At 46.4% G+C, this 26,843-nt stretch overlaps 1 protein-coding gene across 1 annotated transcript in view; it reads left to right on the plus strand.

Moving 5' to 3' along the window:
* Positions 1 to 26,843, plus strand: part of LOC119957737 (RAS guanyl-releasing protein 1-like) — a 133,204-nt gene that overhangs the window by 51,750 nt on the left and 54,611 nt on the right. The window contains exon 3 of the mRNA XM_038785822.1: positions 23,886 to 23,991. Within this exon, the coding sequence (XP_038641750.1) occupies positions 23,886 to 23,991 (106 nt within the window). The remainder of the gene's footprint in view (positions 1 to 23,885; positions 23,992 to 26,843) is intronic.

The raw sequence follows: 26,843 nt of genomic DNA on the forward strand, positions 1-26,843 counted from the left end.
AACATTAACTAATCATAGTTGTGCACTCCCTTAGTACCTGTCCTTTGTGTGCCTTTGCCTGTCCAGTCTCCGACAATGTGGTTGGTGGAACGCTGCTGAAGTTTGTAGGGAGACTGCAGATGACCTTGAAGGACGACCTTGAACAACTCTGGGCCTAAAAGGTCTGACTGGGGGACTACAGAATCATTGACAGCAGCAGACCGGTAAGAGAAAGGGTGATGGCATGGTGGGAGGACAAATACTGTCATCCACAGTTTCTGCTCCACAGAGTTACTGTCACCACACCTTGGCTGGTGTCTCAGCAGTTCAAGTAATCTGTTGCAATACAGGTTGTTGACCTAGGCCCCTTTGAACAATAGTACCTGCAGTTATCATGGCAGCAATTTGAACTAGCATGAGTGGAAGCTGAGCTTACATGAGAGCAAGCTGACTTTGCATGACAGAAGTCTGAGTTTCCAATAATATTGAGTGGATGATATTAGGGGGCGTTTACTATTTTGCAGTGGAAGGTAAGATTTCTTTGGCCATCGGATGCTGAATCATGCTTGGGTCCAAAAGTGCACTAATAGAGGTGCCCACCACTTTCATGGTAGCGAAGATTGGTTCCAAGGTCTGTGCAAAACACCATGCCAAGTTGTTGCCAGGCTCCTGCATACTTCTTGACATTCTCCTCAAGCTTTCTGGTAGCCCTGGCATACATGGTGCATGCCCATAACCCTTATATATGCAGTCTTCTGAATCCTCTCCAGTAGAACTTCTGTGCCACCTCATTTGGCAAGCTGACACCTGCACCACCCTTGCCCTGCCTGCAGCCACATGGACTCCTGGTGTCTCACTATGTAGATAGCAGTTTGAAGCTATCCTTAATGTGCTGTGTCAGTGGGCAAAATTCGCCGGTCCTTGCGATTCACTTTTCCCACCGGCAGCGCACCCCCGCCCGTGAGTTTCCCAGTGAGGTGGGGTGGTTACAATGGGAAATCAGTGGGAAGATAGAATCCCGCAGACAGCGAACGGCGCACGACTGAGCAATATGCGGCTGGGGGACTGGAGAATCCAGCCCAGTATTTGAGTAGATGGCGAGTGTGAGAGCCGGTGATGGTATTCATCTTCAAGTGTGAGGAGGAGATTTGGGAGGTAAGAGCTGCATGCTTATACCACCTGTAGTTCATAAATCAGAAAAGATTGTGGGATGATGGAGAAGTAGGATGTGAGGCGGAGGTTAAGGTGTGAGGACACCATCATCTTCAATGGATTCAGCCCTGCTACTGGTCATGGCCTCAGCAGTGGCCATTCTGATAATGGCCAACACTCTCTCCTCCATAGGGGTTTTAGGACATTCAGCCAGCCCTAATCCTTTCTGGTTTTTACCGACCCTCTATTTGTCTTGCAATTAGACAAGACCAGTGAGTCTGGTGCAATCTGTTTGGGAGATGTGGCTGTCATGCTTGTACAGCTGGCAGTGCATGTAAGCTGGGAGTTGTGAGGTTTGATGTAGTGCTGTGTGTGTGAGGACGAGGTATAGCAATGAATGTGAGGTATGGGTTCTGATTGAGCGAGAACATTCTTCAGTGAGTGAGAAGGGTATGGTGAATTGAACAGTGCCTGAGGCTGGTAATTGGATTGGATTTGTTTATTATCACGTGTACCGAGGTACAGTGAAAAGTATTTTTCTGCAAGCAGCTCAACAGATCATTCAGTACGTGGAAGAAAAGGGAATTAAACAAAATTCAAGAAAATACAAGAAAAGAAGATGGTGGGATATAACATGTTCAGACTCATTCACTGACATTAAGCACATACGCGTAATTCCACATTTTACAGTACTACCCCATGCAGAGGCGGATTTACAGTTTGTAAGACCCCATGTTCACCTTCATTTCTGGGGTCCTCGCACTTTTTCTCCCTCCTCCCACTCCTCAGTCTCTCCCATTCTCACAATCTCATTTACCTCGCTCGTCTGGGGTCTTCAAGGCGCCTCCTGTCTCACTTGTTGTCTACTCGTGGATAAGGCTGAATTTGGGGTGTGACGCCTCGCGTTTTGCTATTGCTGGCCTGCCCTTAACCCTGTGTCAAGTCACCTGCTCACCCCGACCTCATCTCATGGTGGTTTGACTTAGGTATCTCACTGTTGCTGGCCTTCCCTGGTCATGTCTCAAAACCATATACAATTCAGACCAGTGTTTCCCCACTCTTTCAGACTCACTAATCCGAGTCTGAATTTGCTCTGCCTTGCCTCCTGATCAGCAAATGCAGAGTAACCAGGCTCTGATTGGATGCCCAGTGAGCCGGCTGGCGTGGCCCACCCCCCCATTGGTCAGGGCCCTGTGCCTAAGGACAGTCTGTTTCATTGTAAATCCGGCTCTGATCCTAGGCTTGACTCCTGACATGGACAGCCATGGACACCTGGTCCCGATGCCCTCTGAGAATGTCTCTGAAGGGCATCCTGGCCTCTTATGTATAGAGCACATTGCTCCTTCTCGCAACTCCTCAACCATGGTGCTCGTGTAGCATTGGCAAATCTTGGAGTCTACTCTCCCCCGTATTGTACCATTCCTCTGTACTTCCCTGGTTAATATCAATTGTAGAATGACCTCCAACACCTGCTTCAGCCATGATGCTCCTTGCTTTGAGAGGTGTTAGTCTGAAGTGAGATTTACCTCATACTCACCTCTCCTGGTTTAGATCCTCTGCTGAGGCATGCCACCACTCCTCAATACAGTTAATGCAGGCTGCATACTGCAATCATGTTAATTAGCAGGCAGCAGGATGTTTATGTGCTGGCTACATAGGATGCAACAGATGCAGATTAGTCAAGCATTGCATTCCCGGCACCCATTTTCGAGCGCCGTCAAATTTAGCCACCAAAGTCTTAAATTCTGATTATTCCCCATTCATGTCAACATTATCTTTATGTGGGATAAAGGACCAACCATGGGTTACTTGTTTAGAAATAAATCACATACAATAACTTTACCAATGGAAATGTAGTTTAGAATATCAGACGGATGGCAGATGGCATTTTACAATTTAGTATTGCAAAAACAGTGTGATTTGCCCCATTAATCTGCTCTGCTTTCAGTCCCTACACCACACTGCATTTAATTTTTCTGAGGAGAATTAACTGACAACCTTCCAAATTTCTGCTGATGCCAAGCTCGATTTCGCCATCAGGGGATAGGAAATCTGTGATGATTATTTACCAATTTTTCCATGCAAATCTAGGTCTTCTTACAACCTCTTCCGCAACCTGAGTATGAAATGGAACTTCCCACATAGAAACCTCCAGATTCTAACCAGTATCTTGCTACTTTGTGCCACAGCATCTATTTAATGCAGTAATGACACAAGGGTATTGTCGACTGTGCTAACAAATTGCTAAGCATTGTTTTTATTGACTATAGACTAAACTATGGCCTACAGACTAGATACAACCCAACGTTTGCCTTTGTATTTCTTACTCCACTGCTTGCAACTGTTTCAATTTGCAGGTCTGAGGTTTAGAAATATTCTGTGCTGCTTTCACTGGTGGATATATTCTAAACGTGAGGACTGAAATCTGTTATCCCTGGAAGCTTGAGATGTGCAAATGAGTAGGACCTTTTATTTAAACTTTCTGTGATGTGTGAGGCTTTTTGACACTCAACTAAATAGCCGAGGATGACAGAAAACGTGGGTGATCCTGCTGAAAGGTACAAAACAAAGGAAAGTATCAGTATCCCTTTCACATTTCTGTGTCACTTTCTTGTAGTTGTCCCAGGGAGACGGAGACATTTTGCAGCATGTATTCAATTCTTGAATGCCTTCAGCAACGTCTCACTATCCATAGATTGGATCAGGATCATGAAGCTTGTAGTAGTCACCACTGATGTATATATTGTATATAGAGGATGTTGGTGTAGGTGTTCTGTGGTAAGGCCCTGTACTACAGGTACGGGGGTAGTTCCCTGCTTGCTGGCTCCGCCCAGTAGGCGGAGTATAAATATGTGTACTCCCTGTACAGCAGCCATTTCGCCAGCTGCTGTAGGAGGCCACACATTTTAGTGTAATAAAGCCTCGATTGCATCCAACTCTTGCCTTTGTGTAATTGATCGTGCATCAAAGCTTAACTGTTCCGCCTGTCAAGGTAGCCCAGAGAGCGTGAGCTGATGGGAACAGGGGACCAGATGGAAGCCTTCTCACCATATTTTTGGAATTGAGAACAAAGCTTTTGTACATAATAATTCTAATAGTCCTCTCCATTGTTTCTGGATGTCAACAACCACCACCAGGCAGGCAATGTTTCTTCAGCAGGGGGGTTCAAGAGACAGATATATTGACCAGATTGCAAATGCAATCTGTACCATTTGTTCAATCAAGCTAGCCCCAAAATCTTCCAACAAGTGGGATAGAATGAGCTGGCTGAGATTCTTGGCAAAGAAATAACTGAGGGGAAAAATGACGAAGGTCTTTAAAATGATGAAGTCATGAAGACATGGGTGGCACAGTGGTTAGCACTGTTACCTCACAGTACCAGGGGCCCGGGTTCAGTTCCAACCTTGGGTCACTGACTGTGCGGAGTTTGCATCCTCCCTGTGTCTGCGTGGGTTTCCTCCGTGTGCTCCGGTTTCCTTCCATAGTCCAAAGATGTGCAGGTGAGGTGGATTGGCCGTACGTAGTGTCCAACGGTTAGACAGGGTTACAGGGATTGGGTGGGAGAGTGGACCTGGGTCATTTCAGAAGGTCAGTGCAGACTCCATGTGCTGAATGGCTTCATTCTGCACTATAGGGATTTGATGATTCTATGATAGGGTATTTGTGGAGAAACTCTTTCCACTTGTCGGTGAGTCAAAATCAAAGGGAAATAAATATAAGATAGTCAGCAATAGAGATATTGCTGACGATAGCAATAAATAAAGATTTGAGGAATAATTTCTTTACACACTAAAGGAGAATGTCAAAGGAATGTGGGACTCTGTGACAAGTGGAGTAATTGAAGCAGATAGAATTAATGCATGTAAGGGTAGGCTTGGTACATGCACCGCAGAGACCGGATTAGTGGGATATTGGGTAGACAGGAGGGGAAAGCTTAGTCCCGACAGTGCAGAAGGAGGTCATTTGACCCATGGAGTTTGCACCGATCTATGTCCCAACCTATCCCTGCAACCGCATAACCTAACCTTCACATCCCTGGACATAAGGGGCAATTTAGCATGGCCAATCCACCTACCCCGTACATCTTTGGACTGTGGGAGGAAACCGAAGTGCCCAGAGGAAACGCCTGCAGACACAGGGAGGACGTGCAAACTCACACATACAGTGACCCAAGGCCGGTATTGAACCCGGGTCCCTGGCGCAATGAGGCAGCAGTGCTAACCACTGTGCTATCATGCCGCCCTAAATGTGTGGAGTAAAAACACCAAGTAGATCAGCTGGGCTGAATAGCTTGTTTCTGTAGATTCTATGTAATGTTGAAACATCAGAAACAAATATGTTTAAGCAGCATGGACATAAATGGACAGGGGCTGGTTTAGCTCACTGAGCTAAATCGCTGGCTTTTAAAGCAGACCAAGCAGGCCAGCAGCACGGTTCGATTCCCGTACCAGCCTCCCCGGACAGGTGCCGGAATGTGGCAACTAGGGGCTTTTCACAGTAACTTCATTGAAGCCTACTCGTGACAATAAGCCATTTTCATTTCATTTCATTTTCATTTCATTTCAAATGTAGGACATGATGTCTGTTGAAGGTGAAGCAAAATAATACTGCACATTTTTAAAAAAAATAATTTTTATTCAAGTTTTTTAATAACAATAACAAATTTTCTCCCCGCAAATTAAAACAAACAAAGCGTGTTTCCACGCCAAAACAAAACAAGAAAAGAACTCTCCCCCCCAAAATAAATAATAACAAATAGCAATACATGAAAGAAGAAAATAACATAACAAACCCACCGCCGCAAACCCCCCCCCCCCCCCCCCCCCCACCCCCCCGGTTGCTGCAGAGACCGACCACACTCTACCCCTTCGCCAGGAAATCGAGAAAGGGCTGCCACCGCCGAAAGAACCCCTGTACCGACCCCCTCAGGGCACATTTCATCCTCTCCAACTTGATGAACCTAGCCATGTCATTGACCCAGGTCTCCGAACTCGAGGGCTGCGTATCCCTCCACTGTAACAGAATCCTGCACCGGGCTACTAGAGACGCAAAAGCCAGAATGCCGGCCTCTCTCGCCTTCTGCACTCCCGGCTCCGAAGCTACCCCAAAGATTGCGAGCCCCCAGCCCGGCCTGACCCTAGACCCAACCACTTCCGACAATATCCCCGCCACCCCCTTCCAAAACCCCTCCAGAGCCAGACATGCCCAAAACATATGGGTGTGATTTGCCGGGCCACCCAAACACCTTCCACACCTGCCTTCCCCTCCGAAAAACCATCTCATCCTTGCCCCCGTCATGTGATCCCTGTGCAGCACCTTCAGCTGAATTAGGCTGAGCCGTGCGCAAGAGGAGGAAGAATTCACCCTCTCCAGGGCGTCCGACCACGTCCCATCCTCAATCTCTTCCCCTAGCTCTTCCTCCCATTTCGCTTTGAGCTCATCTACTGAGGCCTCCTCCTCCTCCTGCATCAGTTGGTAAATAGCCGAGATCTTCCCTTCCCCGACCCACGTCCCCGAAAGCACCCTGTCCTGCACCCCCCTTGGCGGCAGCCGTGGAAACTCCTCCACCTGCCTCTTAACAAAGTCCCTGACCTGCATATACCTAAAAGCGTTCCCAGGGGGGAGGTTCCACTTCCCCACCAGCTCCTCCAGAGTCGCGAACTTCCCATCCACGAAGAGGTCCCCAAACTGTCTGATGCCTGCCCTGTGCCAACTCCCAAATCCCCCACCTGTTCTCCCTGGCGCAAAACGGTGATTGCCCCATATCGGGGCCCAAACTGAGGCCTTCACTTCCCCCCTATGCCGCCTCCACTGTCCCCAGATTTTGAGAGACGCAACCACCACCGGACTCGTGGAGTACTTTGCCGGGGGGAGTGGAAGTGGGGCCGTCACCAAGGCCTCCAGACTCGTACCCACACAGGACGCCACCTCCAGTCTCTTCCATGCGTCACCCTCCCCTTCCGTCACCCACCTGCAAATCATCGCCACGTTCGCCGCCCAATAATATCCACACAGGTTGGGCAGCGCCAGGCCCCCTACCTCCCTTCTTCGCTCCAAAAATACCCTCCTTACTCTCGGGGCCTTCCGCGCCCACGCAACCTCAGAATCGACTTATTCACCCTTCTAAAAAAAGCCTTCGGGATCAACATGGGGAGGCATTGGAAAATAAACAAAAACCTCAGGAGCACTGTCATTTTAACCCACTGGACCCTGCCCGCCAACGAGAGCGGCAGCGCATCCCACCTCCTGAACTCCTCCTCCATCTGCCCCACCAGCCTTGAAACGTTAAGCCTATGCATAGCCCCCCAGGTCCTAGCCACGTGGACCCCAAGATACCTAAAGCTCCCCTCAGCCCTTCTCAACAGGAGTTCCCCTATCGCCCTCTCCTGACCCCCCGGGTGCAGGACAAACAGCTCGATTTTCCCCACATTTAATAATACTATACATTAATTACAACAAAGGCAGGTAGCTTGCATTAACAAAATTGCTGATCCTTAAGAGTAGAAGCATGACAAGTAGGATTATTACTATCATGCACTTACACAACAATTTTTTTTTCTTATTGCTTTTGGATAAATCTGAAGTGGATAAAGAAACCTGATGATTTTTATTATTATTTAACTGTTCTTGAACAGTGAATTATAAAGTGAAGTTCGGTACTCCTGACGATCGCAAAAATATTCTCTTCACTCTGAGGTACAGGGATGTTTAAAGTCAAAGACAAAAGCCTGCTCACTTCAATACAATCCAAGGTGCTGCACTGTTCAGTGTCTTGGCAAAAATAGAAATACAGTGCCCTAGCATGAGTCACGTGGCATCACTTATGCAACAGTGACAACCAATTCACTCCCACGCAGTGGTACTCAGGCTTCCACTGACTAGCACTCCCCATTTCGCTGTGCAACCAAAACCCCAGCCAATACAAACTTGACAAAAACAAGTTTTATTCATACCAATGCAGCAACCGGGTCCAAGGCTCTAAATACTTTATAAAGTTCAGATAGAGTTTATAAAATGACAGCACAGCTTTTATTTTTTTGTTGCACTCTCCATAATACATTCCTGCTACTATACCTTTTATGCATACAGCAGTATAAGATGGTCATTATTACAATGTTTTGCAGCATCTTTGTACACTGAGTTAGATTGTCAACTAATTACTGCCAATCTAGCATGCACCAGTCAATCCATTAGAATTTTCATCCAGATCCATCTGATTTATCTTTGCATTTTAAATAAGTACTTTGTTGCATTAGTGCTGGAAAGGCATAACTTTATGAAATAATGTCTGGTGCATGGTTTGTTAATAAGTATATATAATAGGGCAGCACCGTGGTGCAGTGGTTAGCACTGGTGCCTCACGGCGCCGAGGATCCGGGTTTGATCCTGGCCTCGGGTCACTGTCCGTGTGGAGTTTGCACATTCTCCCCGTGTTTGCGTGGGTCTCACCCCCACAACCCAAAAATGTGCAGGTTAGGTGGACTGGCCACGCTAGAGCTGGGGGGAGATGGTGGGGGTGGGGGGGAGATAGGACTGGGAGTGTGGAGTGAGGCTATGCATAGGGTAAATTGGACCTCCTTGTGCTCGAGGATGGGCGTGATTCAATTCAAGGTGGTGCACAGGATACATATGATCTGGGCGAGGATGAGTGTTTTCTTCCCAGGAATGGCACACCATAAGACCTTGAGACATAGGAGCAGAATTAGGCCACTCGGCCCATTGAGTCTGCTCCACCATTCAATCCTGGCTGATATTTTCTCATCCCCATTCTCCTGCCTTCCCCTCATAACCCCTGATCCCCTTTTTAATCAATAACCTATCTATCTCTGTCTTAAGACACTCAGTGATTTGGCCTCCACAGCCTTCAATGGCAAAGAGTTCCACAGATTCACCACCATCTGGGTGCAGAAATTCCTCCTCATCTCTGTTTTAAAGGATCATCCCTTTCATCTGAGATTGTGTCCTCTGCTTTTAGTTTTCCTACTCGTGGAAACATCCGCTCCACGTCCACTCTATCCAGGCCTCGCTGTCTCCTGTACATTTCAATAAGATACCCCCATCATCCTTTTAAACTCCAACGAGTATAGACCCAGAGTCGTCAACTGCTCCTCATATGACAAGCTGTTCATTCCAGGGATCATTCTTGTGAACCTCCTCTGGACCCTTCCCAAGGCCAGCACATCATTCCTTAGATACAGGGCCCAATACTGCTCACAATACTCCAAATGAGGTCTGACCAGAGCCTTAGAAGTACAGCCCTGGGGCGGGATTCTCCCCGACCCGGCGGGGCGGGAGGTCCCGGCGTGATGGAGTGGCGTGAACCACTCTGGCGTCGGGCCGCCCCAAAGGTGTGGAAGTCCCCGCGTCGGAGTGGTTGGCGCTCTGCCGGCCGGCGGGAACGGCCTTTGGCGCCACGCCAGCTAGGGCCGAAAGGACTTCGCTGGCCGGCGGAAGTCCGCGCATGCGCCAGAGCGTCAGCGGCTGCTGACGTCATCCCCGCGCATGCGCAGGGGAGGGGGTCACTTCCGCCTCTGCCATGGTGAAGATTATGGCGAAGGTGGAAGGAAAAGAGTGTCCCCATGGCACAGGCCCGCCCGCCGATCAGTGGGCCCCGATCGCGGGCCAGGCCACCGTGGGGGCACCCCCGGAGCCCGCCCGCGCCACCTGGTCCCGCTGGTAAGGTAGGTGGTTTGATCCACGCCGCCGGGAGAGGCATGACAGCGGCGGGACTTCGGCCCATTGTGGGCCGGAGAATCGTTGGGGGGGGGGGGGGGGGGGGGGGGGGGGGGGGGGAGGGGGGGGGGGGGCGCCGACCGGCGCGGCGCGATTCCCGCCCCCGCCGAATCTCTGGTGCCGGTGACTTCGGGACACAGCGGTGGCGGGATTGACCCCGGCCCCCGGCGATTCTCCAACCCGGCCGGGGGTTGGAGAATCCCGCCCCAGGTCTTGTACTCTCGCCCTCTCGACATGAATGCTAACATTGCATTTGCCTTCCTGGCTGCCGACTGAGCCTGCACGTTAACCTTAAGAGAATCATGAACATTGTGAACAGACGCGTGTGAGCAGCGTGGGCAAGGACCAGCGAATCACATGCACATGTTCTGGAGCAGCGAGAAGCTGAAGAGATACTGGGAGAAATATATACTGGGATGCTATATTTGGAACACTAGCTAAGACTGTTGGGGTAGAGCTCGGGGCGGAACCAATGGTGGTGATCTTTAGTGTAATACCGGAGCTGATGGAGGGAAGGAGGACCGATGTGGTGGCCGTTGCCTCCCTAATTGCCCGGGGAAGGATATCGTTGATTGGGGGCCTGCATGGCTTCCTACTGCTGGAAAAGATCAAGTTTTAGTTGAGGGGATCAGCGGAGGGCTTTGAGACACAGTGGGGACTGTTCATGACCATGTTTGAGGAATTGTTTGTCGTGGGCGGGAGAGAGGAGGGCGGGGTGAAAAGGGGGAAAACTGTGAACTGTGGAGGTGTTACTGATTTGTGTTTTTGTACTTTTGAATGTGTTTGGAATAAAATATATTTTGAAAAAAGAATTGGCCACGTTAAATTGCCCCTTAATTGGACAAAAAAGAATTGGGTACTCTAAATTTATAAAAACAGTAAGTGCACAATATGATATCAAAATCCTAATAATGTGGGATTTGCATCTGATATGATGGAGTCAATTTACAATTTTTCTTGTGAAGTAAAATGGCTCTCAAAGCTTCTCAAAATAGCTCACTTACTCAATGATTGCTGAAACCAGGTGTGCTCTCTAATTCCCTGGTTTGATAAACTCTTCACTCCCAGTCAAAGGTTATAGCATAAAGTGATCAGAACTGTAGTTTCCAAAGAGGCTGGCATGTTAAACTATAGTTTGACACTAGTTTGAATCCTCAACACTTCCGCCAATGTATTTGCAACCTTCTCTTCTGTAAGGAGAACAGTCCCAGATGCATCACTTTATTCATATAAGTCTTTAATTCCCGGAGCCATTCTTGTAAAGCTTGTCTGGACCGTATCCTAAAGTGTGGTGCCCAGAATTGGACACATTACTCCAGCCGTGGTCAAACCAGTGTTTGTGAACGTCATCATTGCTTCCTTTTGCACTCCTCTATGCCTCCATTTATGAAGCTGAGGATCCTGTATGCTGTCTTAATCAGTTTCTCAACTTGCCCAGACGCCTTCAATGATTTCCACACATATACCCCCAAGACCCACTGCCCCTGCTGTGGAATTGTATCCTGTATTTTATGTTGCGTTTCCTAATGCTTTATGCCAAAGTGTACCACTCCAGTTCCTCTGATATAAATTTCATCCATCACATGTCTATGCATTCCACCCAGACGACGCATGACCTTTTGAAGTCTATCACTATGCTCCTCACAGTTCAAACTATTTGCAAACTTTCTGTTCTTTGCATATTTTAATTGTGCCCTGCACACCCAAATTTAGGTCATTAACATAGATCAAGAAACACAATGATTCTACCACACCACGGAAGCCCAACCTTCCTCCTGTCCGAAAAACAGATATTCACCACTTCTCTCTGTTTCTTGTCACTCAGCAATTTCAAATCCATTCTATCAATATCCTTTTATTCCATGGGTTTCAACTTTGCTGACGAGCCTGTTATGTGGCACTTATTCAAATATCTTTTGGGAATCTATGTAGACCACAACAACTGAACTATGCGCATCACACGTTTGGTTATCTCATCAAAAATCAATCAAATGAGTTAAACATGGTTTTCCCTGAACAAATCCACGCTGGCCTTCCATAATTAGTCCATATTTTTCCATTTACTTTGTAATGGTCAGGTTTAGAGATCACAAATGCATGATGGTACTTTCAACAGAAGATTATATTATGATCCCGGGCCAAATCCCAACATTTGATAGTATACCGGACAGAAACACCAATATTTTATTTAATTTCTAAGATTGTGAGGAAAGGCTACTTCACTCCAGGAGTGATTTAAGCACCAAAAGGATATGGTGTATTAAAACAAACTTTATTATTCCCACAGTCTTAAAACTAACTTTAACATCATAAAGAAAATAGCCTATAATTATCATTTATACAATGCTTAACAACGAAATGAAATGCTAACTCCGAGCTGCTATCCTTTATCTCCCCTCAAGCAAAACCCATTTCAGGTTAAAATCCAGTTAGCAGACCCAGAAATACTTGCTGTAAAGAGATGTCTTGGATGGACTGCTTTGAGCGAGAGAGAGAGTCTTCAGGAATTAGCTTGCAGATTCTTGCCTGTGTCAAACTACAGTTTAACATGCCAGCCTCTTTGGAAACTACAGTTCTGCTCACAGGCAAAGTCTTTTTAACTAAACTGCTTTTGAGAGAAGCTGCTGGTCTGCCACAGTCAAATCTTTAACTGAACTGAACCTCAACACCTGACTGCTTCAGCCCCTGGCTCCTCCCATTAACTACATCATCTTACATGAAACTAAACACAATGGGCGGGATTCTCCATCCCGCCAGCTGGTCAATGGGGTTTCCCATTGTGGGCAGCCCCACACCAGGATTTTTTAAAAAAATTACTGCAGTGGTCATGCACACACACACACACTAACCCACGCTTTTAACCCTTACTGCACAAATACATATAATACAATATATCTGAAATTTCTACATTCATCACAATGAACGGAGTCAAGTGACATTACAAGGTGGAAATAGGCAATCTTAGTGATCAGGAGTGGGTCTGTGGTCAGAAAGTTATCATAACTGTACAGTTTGGTTCAACTTCAAGTAGCTTCCGGGGAGAGAGATGGAGTTAATGAACACAGTTTGTGGCAAGACTGAAGAGAATGGCTCTACTCCCCAATATTTATTTGCTTGAAATTTCAGCTCATCCGGTACTAAATGTTGGATAAGCAGTCTGATAAATCACAGATTGAGGGGATGGGTCGAGAGAGTTGGTGAGTGACGAGATCGTACTTGTGGAAAGAGATGTTGTGTTTTCAGTTGATGTCACCAGAGATGAAACCCAAGATGCACATGTTCTGTATGCTTCTAAACTACACTGGGAAGTCCATTCATACAGAGTCAATGGCATTTGTCTTTCAACATGTCTTTTCTACCAATAATTGAAGCATGCACATGAGAAATTGGACTTGTATGAAGGGAAGATGGGTTCAGGCTATTGAATTTGATGATCAGCCATGATCATAATGAATGGCGGAGCGGGTGGCATGCTGCCTCATGCGCCGAAGACCCGGGTTCGATCCCGGCCCCGGGTCACTGTCTGTGTGAAGTTTGTCCATTCTCCCTGTGTCTGTATGGGTCTCACCCCAACAAACCAAAGCTGTGCAAGGTAGGTAGATTGGCCAAGCTAAATTGCCCCTTAATTGGAAAAGAAATAATTGGGTATTCTAAATTTATTTAAAAATAAGATATATCAAAGTTCATGAACGGAGGTTGACTGGAGGGTTGATTTTTGGAGGGTGATGATTACCTTAAATTTTGCCATTCATTCATGTATTTAGTTTTCCAACAGAAAGGCCCGGCAAGATGTTTAGTACCTGTCTAGGACACTGAGTGTGCACGTGTGTGTGTATACTTTCCTGCAGATTAATGTACAGTCAGAGGTGATAGTGGAAGCAAATAAAAGGCAAAGCTGAAAGTTTTGTAGTTTAACAAATGCTCCCGTTTCATTCATTTGTAGATGTTTGAGTTTGGTTTGTGTTCGAGTGTTGACATTTTCTGTAGTATTTAATAAATCACTTCCTTTGCTCAAAAATCTACCTAAATATCTGAAGTTCTTTTGGAAGCTAACATCTTTACTGAGCAAGAGGATGGGTTTGGGGTTGACTCACTGAACCAATCGTCTCAACAATAAATGTCAACTCCATATTGATGTTGAGAGGCTACTGTAAAAATGCTTCTGAAGCATCACCACTCAAGGGTAAGTAGGGATTGGCAATAAATACTGGCCGAGCCAGTGATGCCCACAACCTGTAAATTAGCCTTTTAAAAAACTGACCTACAAATAATCATAGGTAGCAAGGAGGAGGCAACCAGATCAGAACAAAATATCCAGCCAGAAAGGCTAATGGATTACTCACAAGTGAAAAGAATCTGATCAACAATATAAGGATGTTTGGAATGAAAATAAAGTACAATCAATTCATTTTACCTAACTGCCATCGTTTCCATTCCAAATCAGAGGGCTATGGAAGCATTTGAAATAAACCAAATCAATTATCAACACAAACCCTTTAACGCTGCATGGCGAACATTTGCATTTTTATTTTTTTTTTAGAAAATATTTTATTGCGGCATTTATAATTTTAACATTTTAAACAGAGATCCGACACACACAAACACCCCACAATAACATACCCAACTCCCTCCAGCCCTAAACCCTAACTACCCATATATTAGATTCCCTGCCCTTATTCGTCACTACCATGCACCCCCGCTGCTGACGGTCAATTCTCCTTGAAGAAGTCGATGAATGGCTGCCACCTTCGAGCAAAACCCTGTAATGAATCCCTTAAGGCAAACTTAATCTCCTCTAGCCTGAGAAACCCTGGCATGTCACTGACCCAAACCCCCAACTTTGGAGGCTCCGAGTCGCTCCATCCCAGCAAAATCTGTCTCCGGGCCACCAGGGAGGCAAAGGCCAAGACGTCAGCCATTGCCACCTCTGGACTCGGGAGAGCACCCTCCCTACCAGGACCTCTGACATGACATCTGAGAATCCCTGCCAAAATCCCCTCAGCCTCGGACACGCCCAAAACATATGTACATGACTCGCAGGACTTCCCCACATCGCCCACACCTGTCCTCCACCTCCTCAAAAAACCTACTCATCCGGGCCACAGTCATATGAGCCCTGTGAACCACCTTGAACTGGATCAGGCTGAGCCTGGCACACGATGAGGATGCATTGACTCTTCTCAGGGCCTTCTTCCATAACCCGACTTCCAACTCTCTTCCCAGCTCTTCCTCGCACTTCCTCTTCACTTCCCCAATTGGGACCCCTTCCCACACCATCAATTCCTTGTATATTTCCGAGTCCCTCCCCTCCCCAACCCCTGTTTTTGACATCACCTTGTCCTGTAGTCCCCTTAGTGGGAGGCGAGAAAAGTTTGGGACCTGCCTCCGAACAAAATCCCGAACCTGCAGCTGCAGATACCGGAACTCATTTCCACCCGGCAACTCAAACTCCTCTTCTAGCCCCTCCAGGCTCGAGAAACCCTCCTCAATGAAGAGATCTCCAAATCTCTATATCCCTGCCTGCTGCCACCTCCCAACCCCCCCCCCCCCCCCCCCCCCCACCCCCCCACCCCAGAGCGAATCGGTGATTATCACAGATCGGTGACCACATCGACAACCCCTCCAGTCTCATGTGCTGCCTCCATTGCCGCCACCCTCGTCAGACTCGTGTCCTTACAAAATGCCGCCTCCACTCGCTCCCACACCGACCTCTCCCCCACTAACCATTTGCTAACCATCAATAAATTAGCTATTAGCTGGCCAGTAGTAATTAGTGGCCAAGTCCCCCTCCCTGTGCCCCCGCTCAAGAAGGACCTTCTTCACCCTCAGGGCTTTCCTGGCCCATATAAAATCCGAGATCGCCGCATTCATCTTCCTAAAAAATGCCTTGGGCTCTGTGGATAAAGATTGGAAGACACTGAGACAGGAACAGCACTCTCGGGAGGACTGTCATTTTCACAGTCCGTACCCTCCCCGCCAATGACAGCGGGAGCATGTCCCACCTTCGGAATTCCCCTTTCATTTACTCAATCAATCTGCCCAAATTTAATTTATGAAGCTGACCCCAGTCCCTTGCCACCTGAATCCCCAGGTACCTAAAACTTCCTCCCATCACTTTGAACGGTTTCTCCCTCAGTCTCCTCTCCTGCCCCCTTGCCTGGATCACAAAAACCTCACTCTTGCCCATATTCAGTTTGTAACCTGAGAACCGACCAAATTCTTCCAATATCCCCATAATTCCTGCAATTCCCCCCAACGTGTCTGTTATATAAAGGAGCAAATCGTCCGTATAGAGCAAGACCCTCTGTTCCACCCCCCCTCTCACTATCTCCCGGCAAATGTTCAATGCTATCAGCGCCATTGCCAAAGGCTCTATGGCCAGGGCAAATAGTAGTGGGGAGAGTGGACACCCCTGTCTCGTCCCCCGACACATACTAAAATATTGCGATCGAACCCGGTTTGTCCTTACATTTGCCACCAGTGCCTGATATAGCAACTGGAACCAATCCGCAAATCCCTCCCCAAACCCAAACCTTCCCAGGACATCCCACAAATACTTCCACTCCACTCGATCAAAGGCCTTTCCTGCATCCATGGCCACCACCACCTCAACCTCACGCCCCTCCACAGGCATCATTATCACATTTAGGAGCCACCTAATGTTGGACGTCATGTGTTGTCCCTTAACAAATCCCGTCTGGTCCTCCCCTATTACCCCCGGAACACAATCCTCTATCCGTGTGGCCAAGATCTTTGCCAGCAATGTAGCATCCACATTCAACAGGGAGATTGGTCTATGCGAACCATCCGCCTCAGAATAAAGGAAATCGATGCCTGCGATAACGTTGGGGGGAGCACTCCCACCTCCTTCGACTCATTAAAATCCTTTACCAGGAGCGGCAACAGCCCGTAAAACTTTTTATAAAACTCAACCAGGTATCCGTCTGGTCCTGGGGCTTTACCCGATTGCATCGCCCCCAACCCGTCTATAACCTCCCAAACCCAATTGGGGTTCCCAAATCCTCCACCAATTCCTCATCTATCCTCGGGAACTCAACCAGGTATCCGTCTGGTCCTGGGGCTTTACCCGATTGCATCGCCCCCAACCCGTCTATAACCTCCCCAAGCCCAATTGGGGTTCCCAAATCCTCCACCAATTCCTCATCTATCCTCGGGAACTCCAACCCCCCCCCCCCCCCCCCCCCCCCCCCCCCCCCCCCGCCGCAGAAATCGTTTCATACTCTCCTCCCTGGCTGGGGGTTTCCGATTTATAAAATTTACTATAAAACTCCCAAAACACAACATTCACCCCCGCCGGATCCAGAATTACCTTCACCCCCTATATCTCTCACTTTCCCAATCTCTCTCGCTGCCTCATGTTTCCTCAGCTGATGCACCAACATCCTGCTGGCTTTTTCCCCATATTCATACACCGCCTCCTTTACCCTCCTCAGCTGTCCCTCCGCCTTACCTGTGGACAGGAGCCCAAATTCCAGCTGCAGTCTCTGACGCTCCTTCAAAAACCCGGCATCCGGAGACTCCACGTACCTCCTGTCCACCTGTAAAATTTCGCCTACCAATCTGTCCAACTCCGCCCGCTCAGCCTTCTCCTTATGGGCCCGAATTGAGATGGGTTCCCCACTAATAACCCCTTCAGTGCCTCCAAAACAACCCCCACCGAAACCTCACCAGTGTCATTGATTCCTATATGTCCCCGGATGTCCTCCCTCATCCGCTCACATGTCTCCTCCTTCAATAACAGCCCCACATCCAACCTCCATTGCAAGCACTGGGCCTTCCTTTGCTAACTTTCAAATTCACCCAGTGCGGGGCGTGGTCTGACACCGCTATTGCTGAATATTCAGCATTTATCGCCTCAGCCAGCCGCATCTTATCCATAACAAAAACGTCTTTCAGGGAATACACCTTATGCACATGGGAGTAGAACAAAAACTCCATACTCCTCAGTCTCCCAAATATTCACGGATCAACCCCCCCCCCCCCCCCCCCCCCTCCCCCCCCCCCCCCCCCCCCCCCCCCCCCCCATGCGCTCCATGAACCCCCGGAGCTTCTTTGCCTTGGCTGATAGACCTAAAGATCGACCGGTCCAATCCTGGATCAAGGACCGTGTTGAAATCACCCCCCATAATCAGACAATGTGAATTCAGGTCCTGGATCGTCCCCACAAACCACCTAACAAACTCAACGTCATCCCAGTTCGGGACATATATATTTACCGATACCACGGCCATTCCCTTCAGCTTCCCACAGACCATAACATATCTACCCTCCAGGTCCGCTACTATATTCCCCACCTCGAATGCCACCCATTTATTAACCAAGGTTGCCACCCCCATCGTTTTAAAGTCCAATCCCGAATGGAACACCTGACCAATTCATCCCTTCCTTAACCTAATCTGATCCCCCATCTTCAGATGTGTCTCCTGCAACATGGCCACTTCCACCTTCAGTTTTCCTTAAGTGCACAAACACACGGGCCCTTTTGACTGGCCCATTCAGTTCCCGAACGTTTCTCGCGACCAGCCTGGTCAGGGGGCACCCCGCCCCCTCCCCTGCTGATCAACCATAACCTCTCCTAGTGGCCCATGCCTTGCACCTCCCCTGGCCCACCCTCAGGCAGCCACCTTCATCAATCCTCCTCCTCCTCCACTTTGCAAGCCCCCTCCCCATCAGCAGTATAATCCCCCAAAGTCGATCTTCAGCTCACCCCCCAATTTGCTTCCGTGAACTAGCCCGCCCAGCTAGCCTGGCAGCCCCCGCCCATGACGTCTAGCATCCTACCCCCTCATTGATTCCCCTCTCCCCACACTTAGTGCAAACAGTCAAAACAAAGGCAAGAAGTAAAAACAAACAAACAATCCTTCCCAAGGTCCGAACACATAGACCCACCCCTCATCCCTTAACAAAGCACCATATACCAGCCTAACCCCAAACAGAACTGAAAAACAAGAAAAACGAAAGAAACCCAAACAACAAAAACCTAACGTTTTTCACAACATAGTTCAGTTCTCCTCAATCAAAGTTCAAGGTCCACCATCCCATGCCAGTCCATTCTCCTTCATGAAATCTGCTGCCTCTTCCGCTGAGCCAAAGTACTGTACCCGACTCGCCTATGATTGACCGATGGGGGGCCAAACTTAACACCCTTCTTGTACAGGGCCGACTTGACAATATTGACGCCCTGCTCTTTGCGAGCTCTGCTCTCAGGTCCTGGTACACGTCTTCAATCTCAAAGTCTTCCAAAGTGCATCTCGTCTGCCTGGCCCACCTCATGATGCAATCGTACCACCATCGCCCTCAGCAGCTCACCACATTGGGGTTTGCGCATCAGTGCCCTGTGGGCCCGATCCACCTCCCAACTGCCGGTCAAACGCACCTTCCCCAAGCAGCTTCTCCAGCATATTCCCAACCCGCATCCGATCCTTCAGTTCCCTCCGGCAGACCCACGATCCAGATGTTCTGCCTCTAAAAACGGTTCTCCAGGTCCTCCACTTTCTCAAGCAGTCACTTCTGCTGGTCTCGCATCAGCCCAATCTCTGCTGCCATCGAGGTGGACTGCTCCTCATGCTCCCCCGCCAGCTCCCCCAACCTCTGGATCGCCTGTCCCTAGGCTGCCAGTCTCATCTCCACGCGGTCAACCACCGCCTTGATCGAGTCCACCGCCCAGGCCAGGTCCTCTGAACTTTCCTTTCGCTGTTGGGTGAACTTCTCATTCAGGAAACTCACCAACTGGTCCATCGACCACTGAGCTGACGGGGCCAGACTCTGCCCATCCGTCATCTCCGCGTGCATTGTCCGCTCCTCACTCTCCTCAACCAACTGGTTCGCTTTTTCCCGGGCACTTTTGGACCGCAGCGGCGCCATAAACTAGGGTCACTCTCTTCTGCTCTCACTTCTGCACCTTTTTCCTACAAAATTCCTGCGACAAACCAGCGTAAAGGCCACAAAAAACAACCTTGAGTGGGAGCTGCCAAATATAGAACATAGAACACACAGTGCAGAAGAGGCCATTCGGCCCATTGAGTCTGCACCGACCCACTTAAGCCCTCACTTCCACCCTATCCACATAACCCAATAACCCCTCCTAACCTTTTTTGAACACTAAGGGCAATTTAGCTTGGCCAGTCCACCTTATCTGCATGTCTTTGGTCTGTGGGAGAAAACCGGAGCACCCGGAGGAAACCCACGCAGACACGGGGAGAACGTGCAGACTCCACACAGACAGTGACCCAGTGGGGAATCGAACCTGGGACGCTGGCGCTGTAAAGCCACAGTGCTAGCCACTTGTGCTACCGTGCTGCCCAAATATGCGACCACTCACTTCATGGCCGCCATTGGAAGTCCGGCATTTAAACTGTATATATTCGAATGCGCTCCAAAAGTTCATTTGAGCCATAAGATATGTTTGTTAAGTTAAGAGACATAAAATTTGTTGTGATACCTATTTATTCTTAATTATCATGTCGAGGCTACTTGTCTTTCAACAACTACAGTTGCTACTGGGAGGTAAATATACAATGAGGCAACATGGATGGGTTAATTTGTTTGCTGGTCCTTTTCTGGTTAAATGGGCTGCAAAGAACATCACTTAATGATATGGCTGATCACTGAAGAGAGCTATACACTGACTATTTCATGTGACAAGTCGCATGGGAAATGGACACATGATGTTAATATTTATGCTGTGGAACAACAGTTGTCTCAGTGACTAGTGTAATACTGGAATTTCATAACTGAAAATTTTCCTTGTTAATACATGTTCTATGTAATAATGGGTAACCATTACTCCACTCAAAGACGGCACAGTGGCACAGTGGTTAGCACTGCTGCCTCACGGCGCCAAGAACCTGGGTTCGATCCTGGCCCCTGGTCCCTGTCCGTGTGGAGTTTGCACATTCTCCCTGTGTCTGCGTGGGTCTCATCCCCCACAGCCCAAAGGTGTGCAGTGTAGGTGTATTGGCCACGCAAAATTTCCCCTTAATTGGAAACATTTAGAAAAAAACAACTCCATTAATTATCAATATATTACACAGTATTTACAGCACAAGGAGGATGTCTTATGGAACAATGGGTAGTGTCCCGGTCTCTGATCCAGAAGTTCCGGGCAAAGGTTCCACTCTAGGCTTTGATGGCTATGGAAGGTGCATTCATAAAGTGGCCAAACAGGCTGATTGTCAACCTGCAAATCCATCCAACACACCAATGTCAGACGGTAAGATTGAGAGCGATCTTGGAAAGAAAGTTGGATCCATCAGTATCTATAATTCCAGATATTTTAAAATAATAATCTTTATTGTTACAAGTAGATTTCAACAAGTGTATTAAAAAATACATGTTGCCACAGCAACCCAGGCTCCCTGGGTCATCTGTAACACAGTATAGAAACAGGCCATTTGGCTCAACAAGTCCTTGCTGGTCCTTTATACAATGCATGGGCCTCCTACAACACTTCTTGATTTAATCCCAGCAATTGTAATAAATACATTGGAACTTTTATCAATATAGCACAAGGAATTGTTTTAAAATTAAATGGGGAGTAATTAACCATTTTCTCATGGTGATAATTAGAGGTATTGTAAAACTCACCACATAAATGTCACCTTATTTATTTTCTATATAACTGTGGCTGAATTATTGATATGTGACTATTGGTTTATCCAACCAATTGACTGGACACATTGTATAACCAATGCATCAGGTATCCCAAATTTTTACAACAGGAAATGATTTTCTAGCCCAAATAATTAATGAGTAGATTGTGCGGTGCATTGTTCAATAAAAAGCCCTTCATTGAACAAGTAAAATTTTAGGAAGAATTTAATGACAATTGATCTGATCTTACATGTGACAAGACTACACTCAGTTGGATTGACCCTTTGATGTAGCGTTTTTGTGCCAGCTCTAATGGAATTGAGTATTACTGAAAGAATATATTTTGTCAAAGCTTTTCATCTTGCACTCATCAGGCCAATGGAGGTGGGTTCCAGGAACACATATATAGACAAAGCCAATGACACAAGACGATACTTTGAATGCAAGTTTCTGGAACCCACCTCTTCACTCACCTGAGGAAGGAGCTGTGCCCCGAAAGCCAGTGATTCAAAACAAACCTGTTGGACTTTAACTTGGTGTTGTAAGACTTCTTACTGATTGGTTAAGGTATTACCATTGGAAATGATGCAGGAAAATACCTTGATTAATCAGTCCACCTTTCTGGTTTCAATTTAAACAAAGCTAGGAGTTAACTATCATAGAAAATAGGAGCAGGCGGAGGACATTGCATTTCGAGCTTGCTCCGCCATTTTTTGTGATCATGGCTGATCCTCCAACTCGATAGCCTAATCCCGCTTTGCCCCCCATATTCTTTGATCCCCTTTGCCCTAAGTGCTGTATCAAACTGCTTCTTGAAACATGTAATGTTTTGTCCTTAACTACTTCCTGTGGTATCAAATTCCACACGCCGACCACTCTCTCTGGGTGAAGAAATTTCTCCTCTTCTCTGTCCTAAATGGCCTACCCTGCATCCTCCGACTGTGAACCCTGGTTCTGGACACACCATCATCGGGAACATCTTTCCTGCATCTATCTTGTCTATTCCTGTTAGAATGTTATAGGTTTCTATGAGATTCCCCCTCATTCTTCTGAATGCCAGCGAATACAATCCTAACCAATTCAATCTCTCCTCATATGCCAGTCCCGCCATCCCAGGAATCCGTCTTTACTGCAGGCCCTCTAGAGCAAGAACATCCTTCCTCAGATAAGGAGACCAAAACTTCACACACTATACCAGGTCTGGCCTTACCAAGGCCTTGTATAATTGTAGCAAGACATCCCTGCTCCTGTACTCAAATCCTCACACTATGAAGGCCATTTGCCTTCTTTACCGCCTGCTGTATCTGAATGCTTACCTTTAGTGACTGGTGTATGAGGACACCCAGGTCTCGTTGCACATTCCCCTCTCCTAATTTATGGCCATTTAGCTAATAGTCTGCCATCTTTTTTGCATCATTCATCAGTTAATTGGTGCATCCTCCATATCAATGCCTCTGCCAAACAGAGTTCACTTGCCAACCAAACAGCACTCTCTGTTCATGAAGTATAAATTGTTGTTCCCTTTACATCAGTCATTCTTGTGAATTGCCTTGCTGAGTGCAAGCTGAAAAGCTTTGACAACATGTCTTTTTTCAGCAATACTCAAGATCTGTACTACCAAATGACTATGAATAGAATTGGTAAAGTCCACATGTTGAAACTATTCCAGATGGGTGAAGGTAGACCAGAGCATTCAACTCCTGTGCCCATTCCTTGATCCTTGAATCCATGACAATGCAGCAGAGTATTTTTAGAGTATGTGATATCATGCCAATTGCTAAGGAAATATTAAAACATGCAAGGTCATGTCCCTAAATGAGTAAAGTTCCAAAATTGAGTTCACAACTGATTTTTATGATAATTGCAAATTGGATTTACCTGAGCTGTGAGCTACAATCCCTGACATTACAATAGCTTTGGTCAATCATAAATGAGTAACAGAATGGTGGTGCAGACAGATGTAGCCCAAACTACATATAAATAGAAACTTTCTGCACATCTGTGATAAAACAAGACCTCTTCTCTTTGAGTCCCATGAAATCTATACTTCAGATTGTATTTTTGACTGTGAAATTGGCCAACACCAATAGCACTAAACAGTGTAAAACAAGGTGTCAATTCATTATCAGTGTGTTTTTGTGCTCCTGACGTTGACTCTTTCCAACACTCTGACATCATGGTCTGGCAAGTGAAATATTTCACCACTGAACAATGTGCCGTTCTCAAAGCAGCTTCTGTATAAAATTATTGGCATGATCTGAGTATGGAACAAATTACCAAAATAATTGTGGTTAAATTCCAAGACTTTATGACTGCAGGAAAATAGGAATGTTTACATAAGCAAAATGGGAGTACACAGAGATTAAAGAGTTGGCATTCCAATTTGTGTGACCTTCCCTCTCTGACAGATGCGGATGGGAACCTATGTCGAAACAGCTACCTGCTGGAAGTTATACTGACTATGCACCGCTTCAACATGTCATCCACAGAGCTGCTGCAGAAGCTCATCACACTATATCCTTTTGCTATGATATCAATTGAGCTGCACATCAGCACCGAAGTGAAACGGAACGTCTGGGTGGCAAACCATTCATATTAAACGGAATAGCCGAGTGGCAGAATAAGATGAATTTTAATTTAGTGACTTGTCAACAGGTTTATTCTCCTTTAGAATGTTTAAAAGCAAACTTGTTTTTTGATTATGGTCTACTATAAGAATAATCTCTTTGTTTGGTAACGAAAGTTCAAATTCACTAATCAGCCTATGTTTTACCCATATCACCAACAAATGCAACTCATATAGCCAGTACTAATGTATCCAAATTTAAATAAAGCTATCAGTGTTTCATTTTAAGACATAAAAAAATTGATTGATTTTACCTTTGTGTTGGTGAAAAGAAGGTTGACATTTCCATATCTTTTAGGAGTTTTTGCAAATGTCTCCTCTTTGGTAGAAAAGAGGGTTTTCATTCCAGATTAGCAAAAGTAAAAAGGAAAAACATTTTGTGCAGTTATGCATTAATGCAAAGCAAACTTTGTGAAATTCCCTCCTGCTGAGACTGATCCCCCCCCCCCCCCCCCCCCCCCCCCACCGAGAAGTTTGTCACAATAGAGTAATTTTCACTTCCGTTCTCAATTTTGCACTCTTACTCACTTCCACAGTTGATTAGAGGCCCATATTATCAAACAGTAATTCAGTAATAGGTTATAGTTATATATTGGGCGGAGTCTTCTGGTCCCACCAGCAGTGGGAAGCTTGGCGAGCGGGTAACAATTTGGCGTGAGGCTATGAATTGATTTCCTGATGGCGGGATGAACTTTATCAATTTCAGGACTTTAAAGGCCGGTTAAAGTTGGGTTGAGCTACCCATCAATTTCTGGAAGCACTTTTGCATCCTTTAGTAAGTCATGCATGCACATTAAAAGATCACCTCTCCGAAATTCAGCTCCCATCCCAAATTAAGTGACCCATCAACAATAAATTAGAACATTCACTTTCCTCATGCACAGAAGTGCACATAGCATGGTATCTTACTTCCATGATTAACAGTGAGTTGCCAGTGCATTTCCCTCTTAGAGCTGAGCAGCACAAGATCACGGGTGGTCAATGTCCTGCCTCACAGTGGAAATCAGCCCCACTTCAGCACCGGTCACCAAATTTAGACTCTAGAATGGAAGATTCCGGCCATCATCCTAAAGTTTCATCGCTCGCTAAGGAATACAGTAGTTTCTGTGTAAATGTTGAATACTTCAAGCGGTCTTCATTGCCTTGTTATTACCAATGAAGGTCTTTTGAAACAAAATTGTTTTCTGTGCTTTTATTTTTATCATTAACCAGAATTTAATAAAATTAGATATTCAATTGCAGAGCAATATCAGATCACCAGGGAGGATTTTGATCCCAGATCAAAATAATGAGAGCCCCATAGCTCAACTGAACCATTCTATATTGAAAATGAGGCCTGATATGAATAAGTGGGAAAAATAGACTTCTACAGAACAACAAGCTAATGGTATCTGGTTTCAACTTCAGAAACTTATAAACATTCTACTGGAAAATCAGACTGTCTCGACTAAATCTACATGGGTATCTATCCAATAGGAGTCTTACGACAGATGCAATGTTTAAACTTCATGCTATTAGAATTATATTGTGTTATAGAAATGATGATGGATACCCATTATAAATATCTATTTTATCTATTAAACTCTTAACATTGCAGAATGTGCTTGCACTAATTTTTTGTTTCCCAATGTGTCCAATTGAAACTTTGTTCAAAAACAGACCCTAATCAATGAAATATCCAGTGTTTAAAATAACCTAAGCCGCAAAAGCTACTTCAGAAGATGCATTAGCCATTATGATAATTAGCCTGCCATCCCACAGAATGAATAGAAGGCTTGTAGAGGGATGAAAAGCTTCCCAGATACTTGAAGAGGACACAACCATGCAGCTAATCATAGTGAAGTACTCCGTATGAGTGACACCGCATGATATTGGTTTATATGACACACATCATGTTGAGAACAAAAGATTGTTTTCCGCTGTTGCCCTCATTTTAGATTATAAAGAAAATAAACCCACAGTACAGGCATTTTCACTTGTCGGTGAAGACAAATATCATAGAATTTTCGTCCGTTTTGACCCTTGGGGTGATGATGTAATTTAATCAAATCATTAGATCGCTTTGTAAAATTGTTCTGAAAGTGAATTAGCTTAGAACCCAAACCAGAGCACCCCAAGATCATAATCATGAAGAGTGTGATTCTCCAGTGACTAATATCTACAAGTGGTGATTGCTTATTTGTACGTTTGCACAATCATTAACACATACTCCCAAGCTCAAATGATCATAAACTGCTCAGCTGAGTTTGATTCAATTTAAGGTTTTGCATAGGACACACCTGACCACAGCTTGGATAGGCGGATTTTTTTCCTGGGTTGAAGATAAGTGTAGTGCTGTTCTCGTGGGCCAGCTAACCATACAAAACTTCAGGTCCTGTCCCAAGTTGATAGGCTTCTGGGCCCTTTTCTTTAACAGCATGAGATACTCCACGTAGATTTGGATGCATATCCGCTGGTGGCCATATCTGGGGTGTCGGATTCGCCAGTGCTTCAGCCTGAGATGAAGGCTCGTTGATAGCCCGGAGGTGAATTCTGCTCGGGTGGAGGCCTCCTACTCTGCCTAATGCCTCGACTTGTTTAGGTGACCTCATGTCTTTTCTGCATTTGGAGAAGGTCAAGTACACCATCGAGGGGACAGTCAGTGGGGAGAATTCTACTTAAAATGGCAACCATTCATTTCCTTTTTTAAGGAGTTAGTCACCATCAGCTGTTAGGGGGTTCAGTTTAGTTTTTGTGTTAA

Source organism: Scyliorhinus canicula, chromosome 2, assembly GCF_902713615.1.
Source record: "Scyliorhinus canicula chromosome 2, sScyCan1.1, whole genome shotgun sequence".
Classification (NCBI taxonomy): domain Eukaryota; kingdom Metazoa; phylum Chordata; class Chondrichthyes; order Carcharhiniformes; family Scyliorhinidae; genus Scyliorhinus; species Scyliorhinus canicula.